This window comes from Copadichromis virginalis, linkage group LG23 (assembly GCF_057382275.1).
Source record: "Copadichromis virginalis isolate Kocher_CV1m ecotype Utaka linkage group LG23, C_Virginalis_male_GT1.1, whole genome shotgun sequence".
Taxonomy (NCBI): Eukaryota; Metazoa; Chordata; class Actinopteri; order Cichliformes; family Cichlidae; genus Copadichromis; species Copadichromis virginalis.
In genome coordinates, this window is record NC_140639.1 from 25,009,769 (window position 1) to 25,028,560 (window position 18,792).

Sequence of the window (18,792 nt, forward strand, 5' to 3'; positions counted from 1 at the left end):
CTGTGTGTTTCTATTCAGGAATATTTTACTGCATTGGCAGTGTGTTCGGGATCATTGCCATGCCGAAAAATTAAGCTGTTACCAATCAGATGCTTTCCAGATGTAATTGCATGGTGGATCAAAATCTGATGGTACTTTTCTGAGTTCTTAATTCATCATTTGAAGAGATCTTGAACACCACTTACTGAAATGCAGCCCAAACCTTGATAGAGCTTCCACCGTGTTTTACAGATGTCTGCAGGCACTCACTGTTGTAACGTTTGTCCTAGCTTGTGCAGTTGAATCTGAATGTGTAAACTGAATGTGAATGAAAAAGCAGCAATGGCCAAAGAAACACTTTGAAAGATTATCAGAAAGCTGGAGAACTATTGCTCAAGAGCGTTTAAAATGACAGAAGTCCGGAAGTAAAAGATAAAGAAATTATTATAAAAAAAATATATAGTGGCACGAAGCAAAAATATAAATAATACGCCTGCACGGCTTTAACTGGAAAATAACCGGTATTTGTGCAGTCGAGCTGCGATTCGTGATTGGCTGAATATTCAGTTTCCGGCATGCTCGTGGGCGTAGGAGCGGAAGGGGCGGGGTTAATTCCAAAATGAGGGAAAATAAGAACATGTCCGAGTCCCCTTCTCAAGCGGGAAAAGAAATACCGGCGAAAAAGCAAAAGCTGAGCAGCGATGAGAACAGCAACCCCGACTTGTCAGGAGATGAGAACGTAAGCATTTAAACCGTGTTTGATGTTGGGCCGCAGATGAGCCGTGTAGCGCTTCTGATCAGTTAGCATTGTGCTAAAGTAGCCGATGTGCTAAAGGCTTTAGCTAGCATCTTTGTTTATTCATACCGGCTGGATTCAAACAGCTGGAGCTATCAGATATAGTTATTCACTGTGGACTATTTTAGTGTCTTCAAATAAATTTTCCCGCACGTGTTCCACCATCCATGTTAGCGCACACGTGTTTTCTTTGTGCTCAGACTGGAGTTATTCACGTGTAAACCTGGGCTAGCCTTGGCAAAAAGCATCAAGCAGATAAATAATAAACTAAATACTGACCAAAATGTAGTGTTTTTCGGATGGGTTGCTCAAGAATGGTCTTGAGTTAAGCTTTGATTGTGAGAAAAATGTTATAGCGCTTTATGAACTGATTAATGAGGAATGTTTTTGTAGCAGCCTGGGCCAACCACAGCCATCTTTACTCGTCTCCTCCTTCATTGTGTTTAAACTGACCCGATAGTTTGGAAGTGATACGCTTTTGATTGTTTTTTTTTTTGTTGTTGTTGTTGTTGTTGTTGTTTTGTGCTATTAAAAAGTGCAGTGTTAAACAAATAGCAAGGCAAGAAACTTGTTTACAATGTCTTCAGCACATCAGGCACACTTTGTTTATGAGTGCTCATGTTCTGGTCTCAATGCGCATGTTTAGAAGATGATTTTGCATTAAATAACACGTTTGTTTGTGTTGCTGCTGGTTGCAGGACGATGCCGTCAGCGTTGAGAGTGGCACCAACGCAGAACGCCCAGACACACCCACCAACACCGCCAATGCCCCTGGCAGAAAGAGCTGGGGCAAGGGCAAGTGGAAGTCCAAGAAGTGCAGATATTCTTTTAAATGTGTCAACAGCCTGAGGGTGAGTACGTCCAGCACACCAGACAGTGTGCAGAACCTAGAGGGGTTTACTGTGAAATGAGCCAGCAAATGTCCTGTTAACTGCCTGCAGTACAAAAAACAATACATAGTCAGTCAGGTATTTGGATGTTCTTAGCTGTCGATTCAGAAAAGGCATTAATAGGTCTGTCCTAATCTGCTGCCTGGTCTGATTTAAACTGCTAGGCAGGCAAGACAGAATACACGTGTGAATGAGTGACAGGTGAGTATCCAAGGAGTAGATATCGTGAAGGCAAAGGAGTTTAAATATTGTGGATCAACCCACTGAAAGCAGCAGATGGTGTGCAAAAGAGGTCAAAAAGAGAGTGCAACCAGCGTGTAGTTGGTAGAGACAAGTGTCAGGGTTGATTTGTGACAGAAAGATGGCACCAAAAGTGAAAGGGGAAGTTTACAAGAGGCCTGCTATGATCTCTGGTTTGGAGACAGTGGTGCTGACATAAAGACAAGAGGCAGAGTTAAAGATGTTAAGAGTTTCATTGGCAGTTACCAGAAGGGATACGATTAGAAGGTAATGCATCAGAGGGACACCGATTTACAGACAAGGTTTGAGAGACAATGCTGAGATGGTTTGGACATGTGCAGAGGAAAGACTGGATACATTGGACTAAGGACGATGAAGATGGAACTGGGGGAGGAACTGAAGGAGGACATGCAGTGGGTTGTTGTGTCAGACGAGGATGCCAGGAAGGCAGATGATCCGCTGTGGTGTGGCGATCACTAAAGGCAGCAGCTCAAAGTGGAAGAACACAGATGGGAAATTTGAATTATTTACAGAATATCGTCAGTAATATTCAGCCAAAGCTTGTAGTTAGGGCTGGATCAGGTGACCCTGATTCCTCCCTTTGTTACACTGCAAAAGGTCTAGGCTGCTGGGGGATTCCCATGATGCATTGAGCATATCTTTGGTCTCTTAATGTTTTATAAACCAGTTAATCTCTGGCAGTGTCTCTTTGTCCTTTATTTTTCCCCTCACTTCGAACCAGTGGCAACAGATTCCCGCCCCTACCCGAGCCTTTTTCTTCCGCTTAAAATTGAGTTTTTCCTTCCCACTGTCCCCAAATGCTTCTTCATAGGGAGTTGCCTGATTGTTGGGGTTTTCTCCATGTTATTGTGGTATCTTTACCATATAATATAAAGAAGACATTTCTGTTGTGATTTGGTGCTACACAAATCAAACTGAACTGAATTGATTGAAGTGTCATCTAGCCAGAACAAAGCCTTGTTTTGTTTAACTTGCTTCTTAGTACACCCATCTGGTTTAATGCGCGCTCATACATACAGGATTTTTTTTGTAGGAGCGCAAGTGGCTATTAACAACATCTGTATTTGTCTCAGGAGGACCATGGCCAGCCATTGTTTGGAGTGCAGTTTAACTGGCACAGCAAGGAGGGAGACCCGCTGGTGTTTGCTACAGTTGGGAGTAACAGGGTAAATAAATGATCAGTTATTTTAAAAGTTGGTTTAAATTGCTTATTTCTGTAGTGGGTCAGCATATTACCAGAGGTGGGAGAGTCCTGATCTGTTTACTGGTGTTTGTCCAATATATTGTTAGGAGTTTTCAAAGCATGCAGCTCACTGTGAAATGCTCGCAAAGACAATAAAAGCATGAGATTTACCAGTGTATAACAACAAGCTCCAATGACCCTGCTGATTTGCAATGACTTCTTTATCCATTTATAGTTTGGCAATGAAAGGAACATTAAAAAATGTCTTTTAAACACTGATTATTAGTGAACTTGTCCGCCTCTCACATCTGTGCTTATCCAGGTAACTCTGTATGAATGCCACTCTCAAGGAGAAATCAGACTCCTGCAGTCCTACGTTGATGCAGACGTATCCTTTCACCTACTTCCTCAATCCTTCTTTGCTCTCATTTGTCAGTTTTCCTAACACACAAAAAGTCCTGCAGTTTGACTTTTATATACTTCTTTATTGCTTAGATGACAGAAGGGCAGTCTAGACGGGTTTAATGCCTCGACACCTGAGCTGAAGGCTAACAGCGAGGATTAAGATATCTGATATTTTTACATTATCTAGCCATCTGAAAGGTATTTGAACTCCATAAAAGCTCTGCAGCTGAGAGCAGAAAATATACAGTGTAAATGGAAAAGAGTTCAGGGGGTACAGAGAAGAAGAGACGCTTGTTTGTGCTGAAGTTTGAGTGACTCTGTGCAGCTGACAGCAGGACATCTGAGTCTGTTAAAGAAAGGTAAGTGTAGATTCTGTTCAGGTTTCCTTGACTTTGCAAAGGCAGACGAGAACTTCTACACGTGCGCCTGGACCTATGACACCAACACGAGTCACCCCCTGCTGGCTGTGGCCGGATCCCGTGGCATCATCCGGGTGATCAACCACATCACGATGCAGTGCATCAAGGTAACTCGTCAGTCTTCACCCAACTGCTCCATCACTTCTGTCTTTTAGCAGAGTCCACAGTTTTCAAGATATCGTTTTGAAATTTTGTGTGATGGTAGATACTAATAACAGCTCAAGCTGATTTAATTATGGTGAAAATCAGGTCATGGTCAAACCAAATGTGAAAATCAGTAAAAAAAAACCTTTATGGATCTTGTAGTTAGTACTGCAGGGTGGCTTTTTAATTTATTGTATATGAATGGATGTCTTGATGCATGCTCAATCATCCAGGTAAGTACATCTCCAAAACTTGATTCTGTTCATCTGGACGTAGCATTTTGTGGGAGAAATGTTTCGTCACTCATCCAAGTGACTTCTTCAGTCTCAGCTGACTGCAGGTGTCCCCAATCTTATAAACAGTACATTTGCATAATGACTGAAACCAGCCCACTGAAGGAACAATGGGCTGGGAGGGCAGTTCCTTAGGCTACATCCACACTAGCCCGGATAGATTTGAAAACAGCGTTTTCATCTGAAAACGCTCCGTGTCCACACTAGCGTTTTCGGCCATTTTCACAGAGTTGAGCGTCCACATTGAAACGGCCCAAAACACTTACGTTCCAGTCCTGCACATGCGCAAAAGCGAGTGAGAATTAAATAATTTGAAGAAAGGCTATCTGGAGCAGGTACAAATTGATATTAACCTTTTTTATTAGAGCTGTCAAAATTGAGAGCAATCAAAACAACTGCTGTATAATGCACTCCGCTATCTTTGTTTAATTGGTCACATGACTGCATCACATGACTAAAATGCGTCATCGTTTTAGAAAGTCTGCACTTTCAAGTGTCCACACTGCGACGGGACAGCTCCGTTTTTGAAAATGCTGCATTTTTGAGAGCGTTTTCAAAACTCTTTCCTTGAGGAAAACGCTGTCTCAGTGTGGACGGGTTGCAAAACGGAGAGAAAACGATGTGTTTTCAAACAGCACTGCTGTAGTGTTACTGCAAGCTTAAAATAATCTGTATCACTTTCAGTGCACAGAAAATAGTTTTATTTGATTATGAAGCATTTTCAGGAAGCAACTTATAACAGTAGAGCTTTATTTACTTTTTTTTTATTTTTGGAAAGACTTGCATTTAATGGCCCAGAGGAATGATAATAACTATACCGAATTTCACTTCATCTGCCCCAAGTTGTTTTAATTGCACAATGTGAATTAAGAAGTCATTTTTCCCCTTCTTTTCCAGCATTATGTAGGTCACGGGAACGCCATCAACGAGCTGAAGTTTCATCCGAGGGATCCCAATCTGCTCCTCTCTGTCAGCAAAGGTAAACAGTGATTATAAAGCACATTTGAGCTCTTCTGCGTGCAGTTCAAGGGTTCTTCCCGGCTCGTTATGCACACATAAGCCGGACGGCATCACCTAGAGTTACGCCAATAACCTTGTGTTTCCTTATTTAGCAGAGATTTGCTGATTATTATTTTTTCCCGCTCCTTGGAGGAAAAAAAGAGTTAAGCTGTGTCGCAGAGAGGGCAGAAAGACCAGCAGTTTGTCATATATTTCACTGTGAGGTTAATACAACAGCAGCAATGCATTTATTTAAAAAAAAAGGGGGAAAAAAGGCCCATTTTCTTTGATGGCTTTATTGACCCTCACTCAACAATAAAAATCATCCCGGCAGTAAAACCCCTCTCAACTGTGATTTGTTGCTTCAATCTAAAGAGAAAAAACAGGTCACCTCAGACTCGAGTGTAGTGGGGATAAAGTTTTATTTCCACGGGACTGTCAGGTGGTTCCTTAATCTGAGATAAATCAGACAGCGGGGTTTGGATCTGTCACTGAAGGTCATGTGAACGGCAGCAAAGTTTAATCTTTCCTTTAATCACTGAAGGGTGTTTTTTTTTTTTTTTTTTTTTTTTTTTTTTTTTTTATAAACACCCTTCAGTGTGATTATAGCTGCTGGGAAGTGCAAAGGTGGTGTGAGTTTTTATGCTTTATGTGATATTTTTGATATATTTAACATGATTAATCAGAGAAACCAACGCTTATCACGTAGAAAAACTAAGACTGTGTTCAAATAAAGTTGTAAAGTCCTCAAAGAAGAAATTCATTAACAAAATAAAATATAATTCTACCCTTAAAGTATTGAATGCAATATAATATAAATGCATAGATCAAACTATGTAAATATAGAGGGGGGAAAAAGTAAAAAAGAAAAAAAAGTTGTGAGCATCTCTTTCACTGACCGGCTGTAAAACAACAATCAGACTTTTTCTTAAAGTCATCTCTTATTTTCAGATCACGCTCTTCGGCTGTGGAACATACAGACGGACACTTTAGTGGCCATTTTCGGAGGCGTCGAGGGTCATCGGGATGAAGTTCTGAGTGCTGTGAGTATTACAGTATATGTGGGGAAATTTATCTGGGACATAACAGTGACTATTGTACAACAGGGAAAAAAAGATTCTGAATCGGTCTTTAGGGGATGACTGCACATGTTGGCACCATTACACCAGACAGTACTTCTGTATTGGGTTATTTGGGGGGGGAAAAGCTTTTCCTCGACAGCTGACACCACAGACTTGTTCATGTTCTACTTCTCCGAAGTGACTAGTGAAAGTATGTGTGTTTATTTTCAATCTGATTGAAAGTAAACAGAAATTATCCATCTGGTATTGACTATTTTTTTACTGACATTAGATTTTCAGCCTCACAGCAGTATATGCACGTGTGAGGCTGATTCTACAGAAAAAGCTGAATACAAAGTGTGGTCATTTCAGTTTTTGTTTTTATTTTTGATTTTTGGGGGGTGGGAATGAGTTTCTTTTAATGGTTAAAATTGCAGTTTAAAAAATTTCAGATCACAAGCTTGCCCAGTTGTCGGTGGTGTTCCTCTGGGCTGTGTCGTTGTCAGGTTTATCTGTCTATTAAGACCATCCCACCTTATTCTGTTACTTAACTTACACAATATTAAATCATAGTTGTCTGCTAATTTTCTGAAATGGTGACAAAACAGATGTTTTAGGTGAATGTGATTAAATTCTGTCTGTACTGACAGTTCACATTCTCCTATTATCCATTTCCTGTTTTGTAGGATTTTGATCTCCTAGGTGAAAAGATTATGTCATGTGGGATGGACCACTCGCTAAAACTGTGGAGGATCAATTCGGAGAGATTGCAGAAAGCCATTCGCGCGTCTTATGAGTACAACCCCTCAAAGACAAACAGGTGAGACGTCCAGAAGCTTTTTCTGTGGTCTGTTTTCATATCTGTGGATTTACATACATGGCATTATATTTTCTTATGTTGTTGTGGTTTTTTTTGTTTGTTTGTTTTTTTTTTTTTGTTTTTTTTTTTTTTTAGGGCATTTGTCTCACAGAAAATCCACTTCCCCGACTTCTCAACACGTGACATTCATAGAAACTATGTGGACTGTGTGCGGTGGCTTGGTGATCTTATTCTTTCTAAGGCAAGTGAAAGGAAATCCTTTAATGCTACCCAAAAGGGTTTTTTTGTTTTTTTTTCTTTTTAAGTTACCGTATATTCTGCACTATAAGGCGCACTTAAAATCCTTTCATTTTCTCAAAAATTGACAGTGCGCCTTATAATCCGGTGTGCCTTATGGATGAATTATGGTTGTGCTTACTGACCTCAAACTTATGTGGTATACGGCGCTCAAAAATGCTCAAAAAAATGTTTTAGTACGACTTTGTTAAGCAACAAAGCCGCACTGCTTGATGGATTGTTGGAGCATTATGGCTATTGTATCTAGGGGACTCGGAGTAATCTGGGTCCAAAACTCAGTCTGATTCATGTCCCAAAGTCGAACGAGCACTGCGGCATCACTGAGAGTTCATCTTTAATAAAATGATCAGCGTTGCTGCTTTACCAGTTGTAACAATTAAGTTTAACATCCAGACATCCATGAAAACAGAATTTATTCATTTTAATGGCGTTAGCAGGAAGTTAGCTCGCTAGTTTCCACCTAAACATGATATAGCATGTTCTGACTGAGAGATTTCTGAAGAAATTAAAACTTACAGCTCTGCCATCACTTCCAACAGAAAACTAAACAGCAGTGACGTTTGTAGGGTTACTAAAGTTGGACTAGCTGGGGTATAATGATATGCTACTAGCAACACAGCTATGTTAGCATAACAAACACAGTGAAGCTGGAGGATGAACGCTAACAATTTTCCACTCGATAAACGTTAACGTGAGGGATTCTGGTGGTTAGGGACAAATGCAATCGCATGGCAGGATGCTGTAAACGGACCAAACTTCAGTCAGGAGAACAACTGAGATAATCCATCTACAATATGAGGTTAGTCATTAATATACTGCAACAACATGGGAACAGAGCAGCTGCAAGAGAATTCAGCATTAATGAATCAATGGTACAGAAGTGGAGGAAGCAAGAAGAATGAGTTAAGTCTGACTTATTTGACTGTTTTGTTTTGCTTAATGCGCCTTATAATCCGCTGCGCCTTATTCAGCGCCTTAAAGTTTTAATGAAACAACAAAATGTACAACTGAGTTTGTGTTGTCATTCCAGTCTTGTGAAAACGCCATTGTGTGCTGGAAACCCGGGAAGATGGAGGATGACATTGATCACATTAAACCAAATGAGTCAAATGTGACGATTCTGGGACGCTTTGACTACAGCCAGTGTGACATTTGGTACATGCGCTTCTCCATGGACTTCTGGCAGAAGGTCAGCTATCTTACCTTTATTTATTTTGTGTATGATCAGGTTTTATATTTTCATTCTCATTTGTACTGATTAAAGGACAAAACCAGAATAATCAAATGTTTCGTCTCAAATACAGTTTTATTTTTCATCTGTTGGAAAGAATTGCATCGTTTAATTGATTTACTTGAAAGGTCAGTCAATGCTAACCCAGTGTTTCCAGTTGTCCTGTCTTTCTGGTTGGCCAGGTTGCTGTCATTGTGCTCTTTAATATCAATTAGCCACTTGTCCAGCAAGTTTCTAGCTGTCAGCTGCAGTCTAACCTGGAGTTGGAGGTCACTGGCAGGTTTTAAGTAGTTTATTATCACTGATATTTAGTTCTTAAGAAATAAAAACTCTTGCAGAGGAGAAACGGAAGCTAAATCTGTAGGAAACACTGGATGCTGAGAGTTGTTTGTTTGTTTTCTTGTTGTGTCTTGGTGCTCTTACTGACCTCTGCTGTGATGCTGATACACAGATGCTGGCTCTGGGGAATCAGGTGGGGAAGCTTTACGTGTGGGACCTTGAAGTAGAAGATCCGCACAAAGCCAAGTAAGTAAAAAAAAAAACAAACAAAAAAAAAACAGACAACAGGCGTGCTATAGTTGTCCTGTATCTCCACTGCTCTTTGCCCTGCTTTTAGCATCAAAATATCACAATAAACGCTCATAAACTTAAACAGGTTGTTGTATTTGATCAGCTACACCCTTAGTTTAGCTCACATTAGCTGTTAGAAGAAAATAACACAGGGCCGTGTGGTTTGGGAATCTTCATATTGTGCTACTAGAAGTTTGGTATAGCTCATCGGGAGCCCTGAGGAACTACCGTCAGCACTGTTCCATGTTTGTTGTTCATATGGCTCATCATATCCTTTTAAGGTTTGGAATCAGTACCGTTGTCAGGAGGTTTGGTGGTAGGACAGAAATCTCAACCATGTAGAGCCATTTTAATCTAAAAAGTATTCTAAAGTCTCTGAGAAGTGACTGTGGAGTATATTTAAGCAAAGACCACCTACCATTAGACCCCAGTTGTATCATCTAATCTCACCGTGTCTGGAAATGTTTTGAGACCTCCAACTTGCAGTAAGTGCAGTTTCAACGGTATTACTGCCACCATCTGGCTGTTTCATGTTCCACGTATTGGTAAACCCATGAGAAAGCCAATATGATGACTTGAATCCTTGGAAAAATTGAAAGCATCAAATACTGAAGAGCTGCAGTGCGGGGCTTTGGTTAACTGTAACACTTCGTATTTAAGCTTGGAAGTATGTGGTTTACAGTAGTGTCAGTTATTTCCACGGTTTTTAGTAATACCATTTCTTCCTGGAGCATACAGAAAGGCTTCTCCTCCATCAGTTACACAGATTTCCTTACAAGTGACTGCAACAACAGTAGTTGCAGTTGTAGTTGAAGGTTATAACACTGGTGCTTTTCCCCCAGGTTGGGAACACTGCTGCACCTAAACATTTACAGGCTTCGTTACCACTTTTTTTCCAAGTTCTTTTGAAAAGGCATTCAATTTCCTTCCTTGTGCATTTTGACAAGGAATTGGCTGAACCAGGAATGTGCAGGAATGATGCCCGGTTAAAAGCAACACTGTCTGAAGTGACAAAATAGTGGAAAAATGCCAGTTTAGTGCAGCTCAGAGGTTAAAACTTAAAACTGCTAAATGGTGCCATCTTCACGATCAATTATTGCAGCATTGTCACACTTCTCTGAGCACCAATGCCCCATAGAAAGCTGCTGTGATGTCTTCCTGTGTCTTTTTTTTACCTGGCACATTTAATGAAATTGGGACTCTTTTTGTCTGATTTATGGTCAGAACACTGATTTTTAAACAACAAATATTCACAGGTTACAAAAGAAACATTTTTATTTCAATTGTTTCATCATTTTTGTAATTGACACTAACAAAGGTTTCTCTGTATTTTTTTGTTTGTTTTGGTTTTTTACAATTTTCCCCCAACTATCTCTGTTCCTCTTCAGGTGCACCACGCTGACCCTCCCCAAATGCACATCAGCCATCCGGCAAACCAGCTTCAGCCGCGACAGCAGCATTTTGATAGCGGTGTGCGATGACGCCTCCATCTGGCGCTGGGATCGACAGCGCTGAGGTCTCCGGTTGTTCCTGTTGCTTCCAACTCCCCTGCCTCTGTGTTGGTGTACAGATCTGCACTGCAACAAGAAAATGTCTGTACATTTATTCTTGTATGCAGATTAAAAATAGTTTTGTTTGTTTTTTTTGTTTTTTAATTCCATAAAAAGAAAGCCTTCTTTTGTCTTCATTTCCTGTTTGTCTGCCAGCTTAATTGTGAAGGGAAGAAAAAACAGATTTGCAGTGTTTTTGATCCAATAAAACTTGGATTTACTCTGTTCATCTAACAATGTTAAGCTGAAGGATGAAAAAAGGAACAGCCCTGAAGCCTGTCTTGGTGTCCTCTCTGGGTGCCTTCTGGTTTGCTATGCTGTCCCATCCATTGAAATTATAACAATAAAAAAGGAAATGTGTGGAAAAATAAGATATTTTTAATGCATGAAAACAGAATTTTCTGTTGTAATGTGCCGTGTTTTTAATTATTACAGTAATAATTGGTTTGCTTTGATGCCCCCATTCACACACATGGACTGCTGTTGCATAATTTACAGTGTGCTCTTTGACACTGGAGTATTCGCACACACACACGTAAAAACTGAATAAAGTCTTTTGTAGCTGTTCCCAAGCGTGATGTTTGTTTAGGACGGTATTAGCATAAAAATAAGCTTTTATTTTGAAAACTTTAGTCCTGTTACAGGGAGCAAAAGGCAGGTGTTTTGTCTTTATTTATCTGGAGTCATTTGAACTTGAATAAAACTTAATTTCTATAAATATATCAATATCAGACTTTTTTTTTCTCTGACTAACAGATAAAAGTGCGCACTAAATGAAGTTTAGACGCTTTATTTGCGCCTTTCTCTACACTTTCTGCCCCACTCACGCAGGAGTCATGTGATCAAAGACTTTGCCCCTGGTCTCGTCTTGATGAACTACCTCCGATCAAACGCCACTTTAGTCCACACGCGAGCGCGTGAAAAATGACGTCGTCTGTCCGCTGCGGACTTTTGCCCTCCGATTGACTGGACGAGATAAACCGGACTCAGCCGCAAAGACTCCAGCATGTTTTCGCCAAAATCACCAAAAAGCTCGTCCAGGTACGGCTCCGGGGAGCAGGTCTGCATGGTTGAATGTGGCGGTAAGCCCAGATGCATCTGTAACGTCAACTCAGAGGGCTGCAACAGGAGGGGCTGTACGGCACAGTTAAAGGTAGGCCTTCAAACAGCTGTGGAACATCTGCAGCTGTGGAACATCTGCAGCTGATGGCTTAGAGAAAATTTGATCGCTAAGACCTCATCTTAAAAAAGCTGGAAAGTAGCTGTTAGGATGTAGTCCCTCTGTTATATTGAAGAGCGGGAGTATATATATTTTCTTTTGAAACGTAATAAATATTTTACTGGGATAAAATAATCTGATAATTAAACCTCAATTTGTGGTTGAAATACAATGTAAAGAAATTCGGTTTGTTAAAGTAAACAAGAAATCTCCAAGAACATTTTTTTTGCAGAGACAACATAAATGTTATGTGTGTTTTCATTATGAAAGAGAAGAATAGTTTGCACTGGCAGCAGGGACAGTTTCACAGGCTGAACAACAAAGCCCACCTTAAAGAAACAAAACCTGCTCCTTCCCCAAATTCTATGTGTTTGTGCCTGTTGGAAGGGTTTAGGTGTGTGACCTCATGTGTTTATAATTATAATAATAGCCTAAATCAGCAGTTTGTTCTTCACTGTTAACAAGTGAAACTCTTGTTCACACTTCACTCATAAGTACTACCTGTTGCCTAGAATGAGTATATGTGAGAAGAGAATATGAAAAGGTGAAAATCTCAACATAGCTCAACAGCAATGCAGTTCGATTAAAACATGTCTTTGGCCTCGATTTGACAGACTTCTCACATAATACTAGCTTAATGTGGGTGGTACAGTGTGGAAAGGTTCCAGAAGCTGACTCTGAGTTTGTATTTTATTCCAAATCATTAGTGTAAAACTATTTTAATTTATTACAGGTTAGTTACCGTTAGTTACCAATCGACTGCTATCTAGTGTGTGTCAACAATTTTCTTTCCCAAAAGGAAGCTTCTACGCCTCAGGCAGACAAGTAACCATGCAGTACAGGCGCTGAGTGAGTCACTCAGGTACTCACCCCTCTTTTAGTGGAACTAGATTCAGTGATTCAAATCGTTGGTACTCTCTGGTCTTCATGTGGTTTCACAAGTCTCAACAGACAACATAAACGCCCCCAAATAAAGTGGAGCAATAAGCACAGCGTGTTGGCTGGCCAGCGTTCTGGACACTGAGTTGCCCAGAGTGTATACAGAGTGTAATTTATTTTCTCAGCGTTTCTCAAATGTTCTTAAATAAGCTTCATCTTTGAACTAAAAACCAGCTTGAAACCATGGCTCTCACTCGAACCCCCGAAACAACCTCCAAAGAAAGGAAGTCAAGCGCTCATCTGCCCCGGTGGCCTAATGGATAAGGCACTGGCCTCCTAAGCCAGGGATTGTGGGTTCGAGTCCCATCTGGGTTGCTGTCCAGCAGAGTGGCGCAGCGGAAGCGTGCTGGGCCCATAACCCAAAGGTAGATGGATCGAAACCATCCTCTGCTATGTGTTTTGGATGGCCCGATTCTCTGAACTGTGTCCAAAAACAGACGACACTCAGGTCCTGTTCGCCCCCAAAAATGCAGACAAGTAACCCTGTAGTACAGGCACCGAGTGAGTCAGTCATGTACCATAACTGCCCCCGATCACCAAAGGCGACTCCTTATGTGTACATAGAGCCTAGCACAGGGATTCCAACTCCAGTCCTGGAGAACAACTTTTTTTTATTTAGCTTTTAGATGCATCCTTGTTCTGACACACCTGAATCAAATGAATGGCTTGTTGTCAGGCCTTTGCCAAACTTGATGCCATGCTGAAGAGCTAATTCAGGCATTTGATCCAGCTGTGTTTGAGCACGTCACACATGCTCCTGCTACTCCCCCTCTTTTAGTGGAACTAGATTCAGTGATTCAAATCGTTGGTACTCTCTGGTTTTCATGTGGTTTCACAAGTCTCAACAGACAACATAAACGCCCCCAAATAAAGTGGAGCAATAAGCACAGCGTGTTGGCTGGCCAGAGTTCTGGACACTGAGTTGCCCAGAGTGTATACAGAGTGTAATTTATTTTCTCAGCGTTTCTCAAATGTTCTTAAATAAGCTTCATCTTTGAACTAAAAACCAGCTTGAAACCATGGCTCTCACTCGAACCCCCGAAACAACCTCCAAAGAAAGGAAGTCAAGCCCTCATCTGCCCCGGTGGCCTAATGGATAAGGCACTGGCCTCCTAAGCCAGGGATTGTGGGTTCGAGTCCCATCTGGGGTGCTGTCCAGCAGAGTGGCGCAGCGGAAGCGTGCTGGGCCCATAACCCAGAGGTCGATGGATCGAAACCATCCTCTGCTATGTGTTTTGGATGGCCCGATGTTCTGAACTGTGTCCAAAAACAGACGACACTCAGGTCCTGTTCCCCCCCAAAAATGCAGACAAGTAACCCTGTAGTACAGGCACCGAGTGAGTCAGTCATGTACCATAACTGCGCCCGATCACCAAAGGCGACTCCTTATGTGTACATAGAGCCTAGCAAATGGACTCCAAGTCCAGTCCTGGAGAACTACTTTTTTTTATTTAGCTTTTAGATGCATCCTTGTTCTGACACACCTGAATCAAATGAATGGCTTGTTGTCAGGCCTTTGCCAAACTTGATGCCATGCTGAAGAGCTAATTCAAGCATTTGATCCAGCTGTGTTTGAGCACGTCACACATGCTCCTGCTACTCCCCCTCTTTTAGTGGAACTAGATTCAGTGATTCAAATCGTTGGTACTCTCTGGTCTTCATGTGGTTTCACAAGTCTCAACAGACAACATAAACGCCCCCAAATAAAGTGGAGCAATAAGCACAGCGTGTTGGCTGGCCAGAGTTCTGGACACTGAGTTGCCCAGAGTGTATACAGAGTGTAATTTATTTTCTCAGCGTTTCTCAAATGTTCTTAAATAAGCTTCATCTTTGAACTAAAAACCAGCTTGAAACCATGGCTCTCACTCGAACCCCCGAAACAACCTCCAAAGAAAGGAAGTCAAGCGCTCATCTGCCCCGGTGGCCTAATGGATAAGGCACTGGCCTTCTAAGCCAGGGATTGTGGGTTCGAGTCCCATCTGGGGTGCTGTCCAGCAGAGTGGCGCAGCGGAAGCGTGCTGGGCCCATAACCCAGAGGTAGATGGATCGAAACCATCCTCTGCTATGTGTTTTGGATGGCCCGATGTTCTGAACTGTGTCCAAAAACAGACGACACTCAGGTCCTGTTCCCCCCCAAAAATGCAGACAAGTAACCCTGTAGTACAGGCACCGAGTGAGTCAGTCATGTACGATAACTGCGCCCGATCACCAAAGGCGACTCCTTATGTGTACATAGAGCCTAGCAAATGGACTCCAAGTCCAGTCCTGGAGAACTACTTTTTTTTATTTAGCTTTTAGATGCATCCTTGTTCTGACACACCTGAATCAATTGAATGGCTTGTTGTCAGGCCTTTGCCAAACTTGATGCCATGCTGAAGAGCTAATTCAAGCATTTGATCCAGCTGTGTTTGAGCACGTCACACATGCTCCTGCTACTCCCCCTCTTTTAGTGGAACTAGATTCAGTGATTCAAATCGTTGGTACTCTCTGGTCTTCATGTGGTTTCACAAGTCTCAACAGACAACATAAACGCCCCCAAATAAAGTGGAGCAATAAGCACAGCGTGTTGGCTGGCCAGAGTTCTGGACACTGAGTTGCCCAGAGTGTAATTTATTTTCTCAGCGTTTCTCAAATGTTCTTAAATACAGCTTCATCTTTGAACTAAAAACCAGCTTGAAACCATGGCTCTCACTCGAACCCCGAAACAACCTCCAAAGAAAGGAAGTCAAGCGCTCATCTGCCCCGGTGGCCTAATGGATAAGGCACTGGCCTCCTAAGCCAGGGATTGTGGGTTCGAGTCCCATCTGGGGTGCTGTGCAGCAGAGTGGCGCAGCGGAAGCGTGCTGGGCCCATAACCCAGAGGTCGATGGATCGAAACCATCCTCTGCTATGTGTTTTGGATGGCCCGATTCTCTGAACTGTGTCCAAAAACAGACGACAGTCAGGTCCTGTTCCCCCCAAAAATGCAGACAAGTAACCCTGTAGTACAGGCACCGAGTGAGTCAGTCATGTACCATAACTGCGCCCGATCACCAAAGGCGACTCCTTATGTGTACATAGAGCCTAGCACAGGGATTCCAACTCCAGTCCTGGAGAACTACTTTTTTTCTTTAGCTTTTAGATGCATCCTTGTTCTGACACACCTGAATCAATTGAATGGCTTGTTGTAAGGCCTTTGCCAAACTTGATGCCATGCTGAAGAGCTAATTCAAGCATTTGATCCAGCTGTGTTTGAGCACGTCACACATGCTCCTGCTACTCCCCCTCTTTTAGTGGAACTAGATTCAGTGATTCAAATCGTTGGTACTCTCTGGTCTTCATGTGGTTTCACAAGTCTCAACAGACAACATAAACGCCCCCAAATAAAGTGGAGCAATAAGCACAGCGTGTTGGCTGGCCAGAGTTCTGGACACTGAGTTGCCCAGAGTGTATACAGAGTGTAATTTATTTTCTCAGCGTTTCTCAAATGTTCTTAAATAAGCTTCATCTTTGAACTAAAAACCAGCTTGAAACCATGGCTCTCACTCGAACCCCCGAAACAACCTCCAAAGAAAGGAAGTCAAGCGCTCATCTGCCCCGGTGGCCTAATGGATAAGGCACTGGCCTCCTAAGCCAGGGATTGTGGGTTCGAGTCCCATCTGGGTTGCTGTCCAGCAGAGTGGCGCAGCGGAAGCGTTCTGGGCCCATAACCCAGAGGTCGATGGATCGAAACCATCCTCTGCTATGTGTTTTGGATGGCCCGATGTTCTGAACTGTGTCCAAAAACAGACGACACTCAGGTCCTGTTCGCCCCCAAAAATGCAGACAAGTAACCCTGTAGTACAGGCACCGAGTGAGTCAGTCATGTACCATAACTGCCCCCGATCACCAAAGGCGACTCCTTATGTGTACATAGAGCCTAGCAAATGGACTCCAAGTCCAGTCCTGGAGAACTACTTTTTTTTATTTAGCTTTTAGATGCATCCTTGTTCTGACACACCTGAATCAAATGAATGGCTTGTTGTCAGGCCTTTGCCAAACTTGATGCCATGCTGAAGAGCTAATTCAAGCATTTGATCCAGCTGTGTTTGAGCACGTCACACATGCTCCTGCTACTCCCCCTCTTTTAGTGGAACTAGATTCAGTGATTCAAATCGTTGGTACTCTCTGGTCTTCATGTGGTTTCACAAGTCTCAACAGACAACATAAACGCCCCCAAATAAAGTGGAGCAATAAGCACAGCGTGTTGGCTGGCCAGAGTTCTGGACACTGAGTTGCCCAGAGTGTATACAGAGTGTAATTTATTTTCTCAGCGTTTCTCAAATGTTCTTAAATACAGCTTCATCTTTGAACTAAAAACCAGCTTGAAACCATGGCTCTCACTCGAACCCCGAAACAACCTCCAAAGAAAGGAAGTCAAGCGCTCATCTGCCCCGGTGGCCTAATGGATAAGGCACTGGCCTCCTAAGCCAGGGATTGTGGGTTCGAGTCCCATCTGGGTTGCTGTCCAGCAGAGTGGCGCAGCGGAAGCGTGCTGGGCCCATAACCCAGAGGTCGATGGATCGAAACCATCCTCTGCTATGTGTTTTGGATGGCCCGATGTTCTGAACTGTGTCCAAAAACAGACGACACTCAGGTCCTGTTCCCCCCCAAAAATGCAGACAAGTAACCCTGTAGTACAGGCACCGAGTGAGTCAGTCATGTACCATAACTGCGCCCGATCACCAAAGGCGACTCCTTATGTGTACATAGAGCCTAGCAAATGGACTCCAAGTCCAGTCCTGGAGAACTACTTTTTTTTATTTAGCTTTTAGATGCATCCTTGTTCTGACACACCTGAATCAATTGAATGGCTTGTTGTCAGGCCTTTGCCAAACTTGATGCCATGCTGAAGAGCTAATTCAAGCATTTGATCCAGCTGTGTTTGAGCACGTCACACATGCTCCTGCTACTCCCCCTCTTTTAGTGGAACTAGATTCAGTGATTCAAATCGTTGGTACTCTCTGGTCTTCATGTGGTTTCACAAGTCTCAACAGACAACATAAACGCCCCCAAATAAAGTGGAGCAATAAGCACAGCGTGTTGGCTGGCCAGAGTTCTGGACACTGAGTTGCCCAGAGTGTAATTTATTTTCTCAGCGTTTCTCAAATGTTCTTAAATACAGCTTCATCTTTGAACTAAAAACCAGCTTGAAACCATGGCTCTCACTCGAACCCCGAAACAACCTCCAAAGAAAGGAAGTCAAGCGCTCATCTGCCCCGGTGGCCTAATGGATAAGGCACTGGCCTCCTAAGCCAGGGATTGTGGGTTCGAGTCCCATCTGGGGTGCTGTCCAGCAGAGTGGCGCAGCGGAAGCGTGCTGGGCCCATAACCCAGAGGTCGATGGATCGAAACCATCCTCTGCTATGTGTTTTGGATGGCCCGATTCTCTGAACTGTGTCCAAAAACAGACGACACTCAGGTCCTGTTCCCCCCAAAAATGCAGACAAGTAACCCTGTAGTACAGGCACCGAGTGAGTCAGTCATGTACCATAACTGCGCCCGATCACCAAAGGCGACTCCTTATGTGTACATAGAGCCTAGCACAGGGATTCCAACTCCAGTCCTGGAGAACTACTTTTTTTCTTTAGCTTTTAGATGCATCCTTGTTCTGACACACCTGAATCAATTGAATGGCTTGTTGTAAGGCCTTTGCCAAACTTGATGCCATGCTGAAGAGCTAATTCAAGCATTTGATCCAGCTGTGTTTGAGCACGT

At 42.6% G+C, this 18,792-nt stretch overlaps 2 protein-coding genes, 1 long non-coding RNA gene and 7 other non-coding genes across 10 annotated transcripts in view; 9 read left to right on the forward strand and 1 right to left on the reverse strand.

Annotated features, from left to right (window-relative positions):
- The first annotated feature begins 558 nt into the window (after positions 1-558).
- eed (embryonic ectoderm development) lies at positions 559-11,620 on the forward strand. Its single transcript, XM_085449115.1, has 12 exons — positions 559-718; positions 1,474-1,626; positions 3,000-3,092; positions 3,432-3,497; positions 3,915-4,040; positions 5,268-5,349; positions 6,321-6,412; positions 7,117-7,250; positions 7,386-7,491; positions 8,578-8,736; positions 9,230-9,303; positions 10,737-11,620. The coding sequence occupies exons 1-12, from the start codon at positions 599-601 to the stop codon at positions 10,861-10,863; spliced, it is 1,332 nt and encodes a 443-aa protein (XP_085305241.1). The 5' UTR covers positions 559-598; the 3' UTR covers positions 10,864-11,620.
- LOC146680959 (uncharacterized) lies at positions 10,822-11,842 on the reverse strand. Its single transcript, XR_014918132.1, has 2 exons — positions 11,779-11,842; positions 10,822-10,925 (listed from the first exon to the last, which is right to left on the reverse strand). It is a non-coding gene; the product is annotated as an uncharacterized LOC146680959 (long non-coding RNA).
- Positions 11,843-11,904: 62 nt separating this feature from the next.
- Positions 11,905-18,792, forward strand: part of LOC146680960 (copper-transporting ATPase 2-like) — a 57,501-nt gene continuing 50,613 nt past the window's right edge. The window contains exon 1 of the mRNA XM_085449112.1: positions 11,905-12,051. Within this exon, the coding sequence (XP_085305238.1) occupies positions 11,905-12,051 (147 nt within the window). The remainder of the gene's footprint in view (positions 12,052-18,792) is intronic.
- trnar-ccu (transfer RNA arginine (anticodon CCU)) lies at positions 13,299-13,373 on the forward strand. Its single transcript has one exon. It is a non-coding gene; the product is annotated as a tRNA-Arg (tRNA).
- trnar-ccu (transfer RNA arginine (anticodon CCU)) lies at positions 14,135-14,207 on the forward strand. The gene has a single exon. It is a non-coding gene; the product is annotated as a tRNA-Arg (tRNA).
- On the forward strand, positions 14,971-15,043 carry trnar-ucu (transfer RNA arginine (anticodon UCU)). The gene has a single exon. It is a non-coding gene; the product is annotated as a tRNA-Arg (tRNA).
- Positions 15,796-15,868, forward strand: trnar-ccu (transfer RNA arginine (anticodon CCU)). The gene has a single exon. It is a non-coding gene; the product is annotated as a tRNA-Arg (tRNA).
- On the forward strand, positions 16,630-16,704 carry trnar-ccu (transfer RNA arginine (anticodon CCU)). Its single transcript has one exon. It is a non-coding gene; the product is annotated as a tRNA-Arg (tRNA).
- Positions 17,466-17,540, forward strand: trnar-ccu (transfer RNA arginine (anticodon CCU)). Its single transcript has one exon. It is a non-coding gene; the product is annotated as a tRNA-Arg (tRNA).
- trnar-ccu (transfer RNA arginine (anticodon CCU)) lies at positions 18,291-18,363 on the forward strand. The gene has a single exon. It is a non-coding gene; the product is annotated as a tRNA-Arg (tRNA).

Excerpts from the sequence above, each read along its gene's own strand:
- eed (XM_085449115.1), top strand. The coding sequence starts at position 599 with ATGAGGGAAAATAAGAACATGTCCGAGTCCCCTTCTCAAGCGGGAAAA. Across the intron at positions 6,413-7,116 it reads GGGATGAAGTTCTGAGTGCT|GATTTTGATCTCCTAGGTGA; the intron begins GTGAGTATTACA and ends CCTGTTTTGTAG. Across the intron at positions 7,492-8,577 it reads GTGATCTTATTCTTTCTAAG|TCTTGTGAAAACGCCATTGT; the intron begins GCAAGTGAAAGG and ends TTGTCATTCCAG.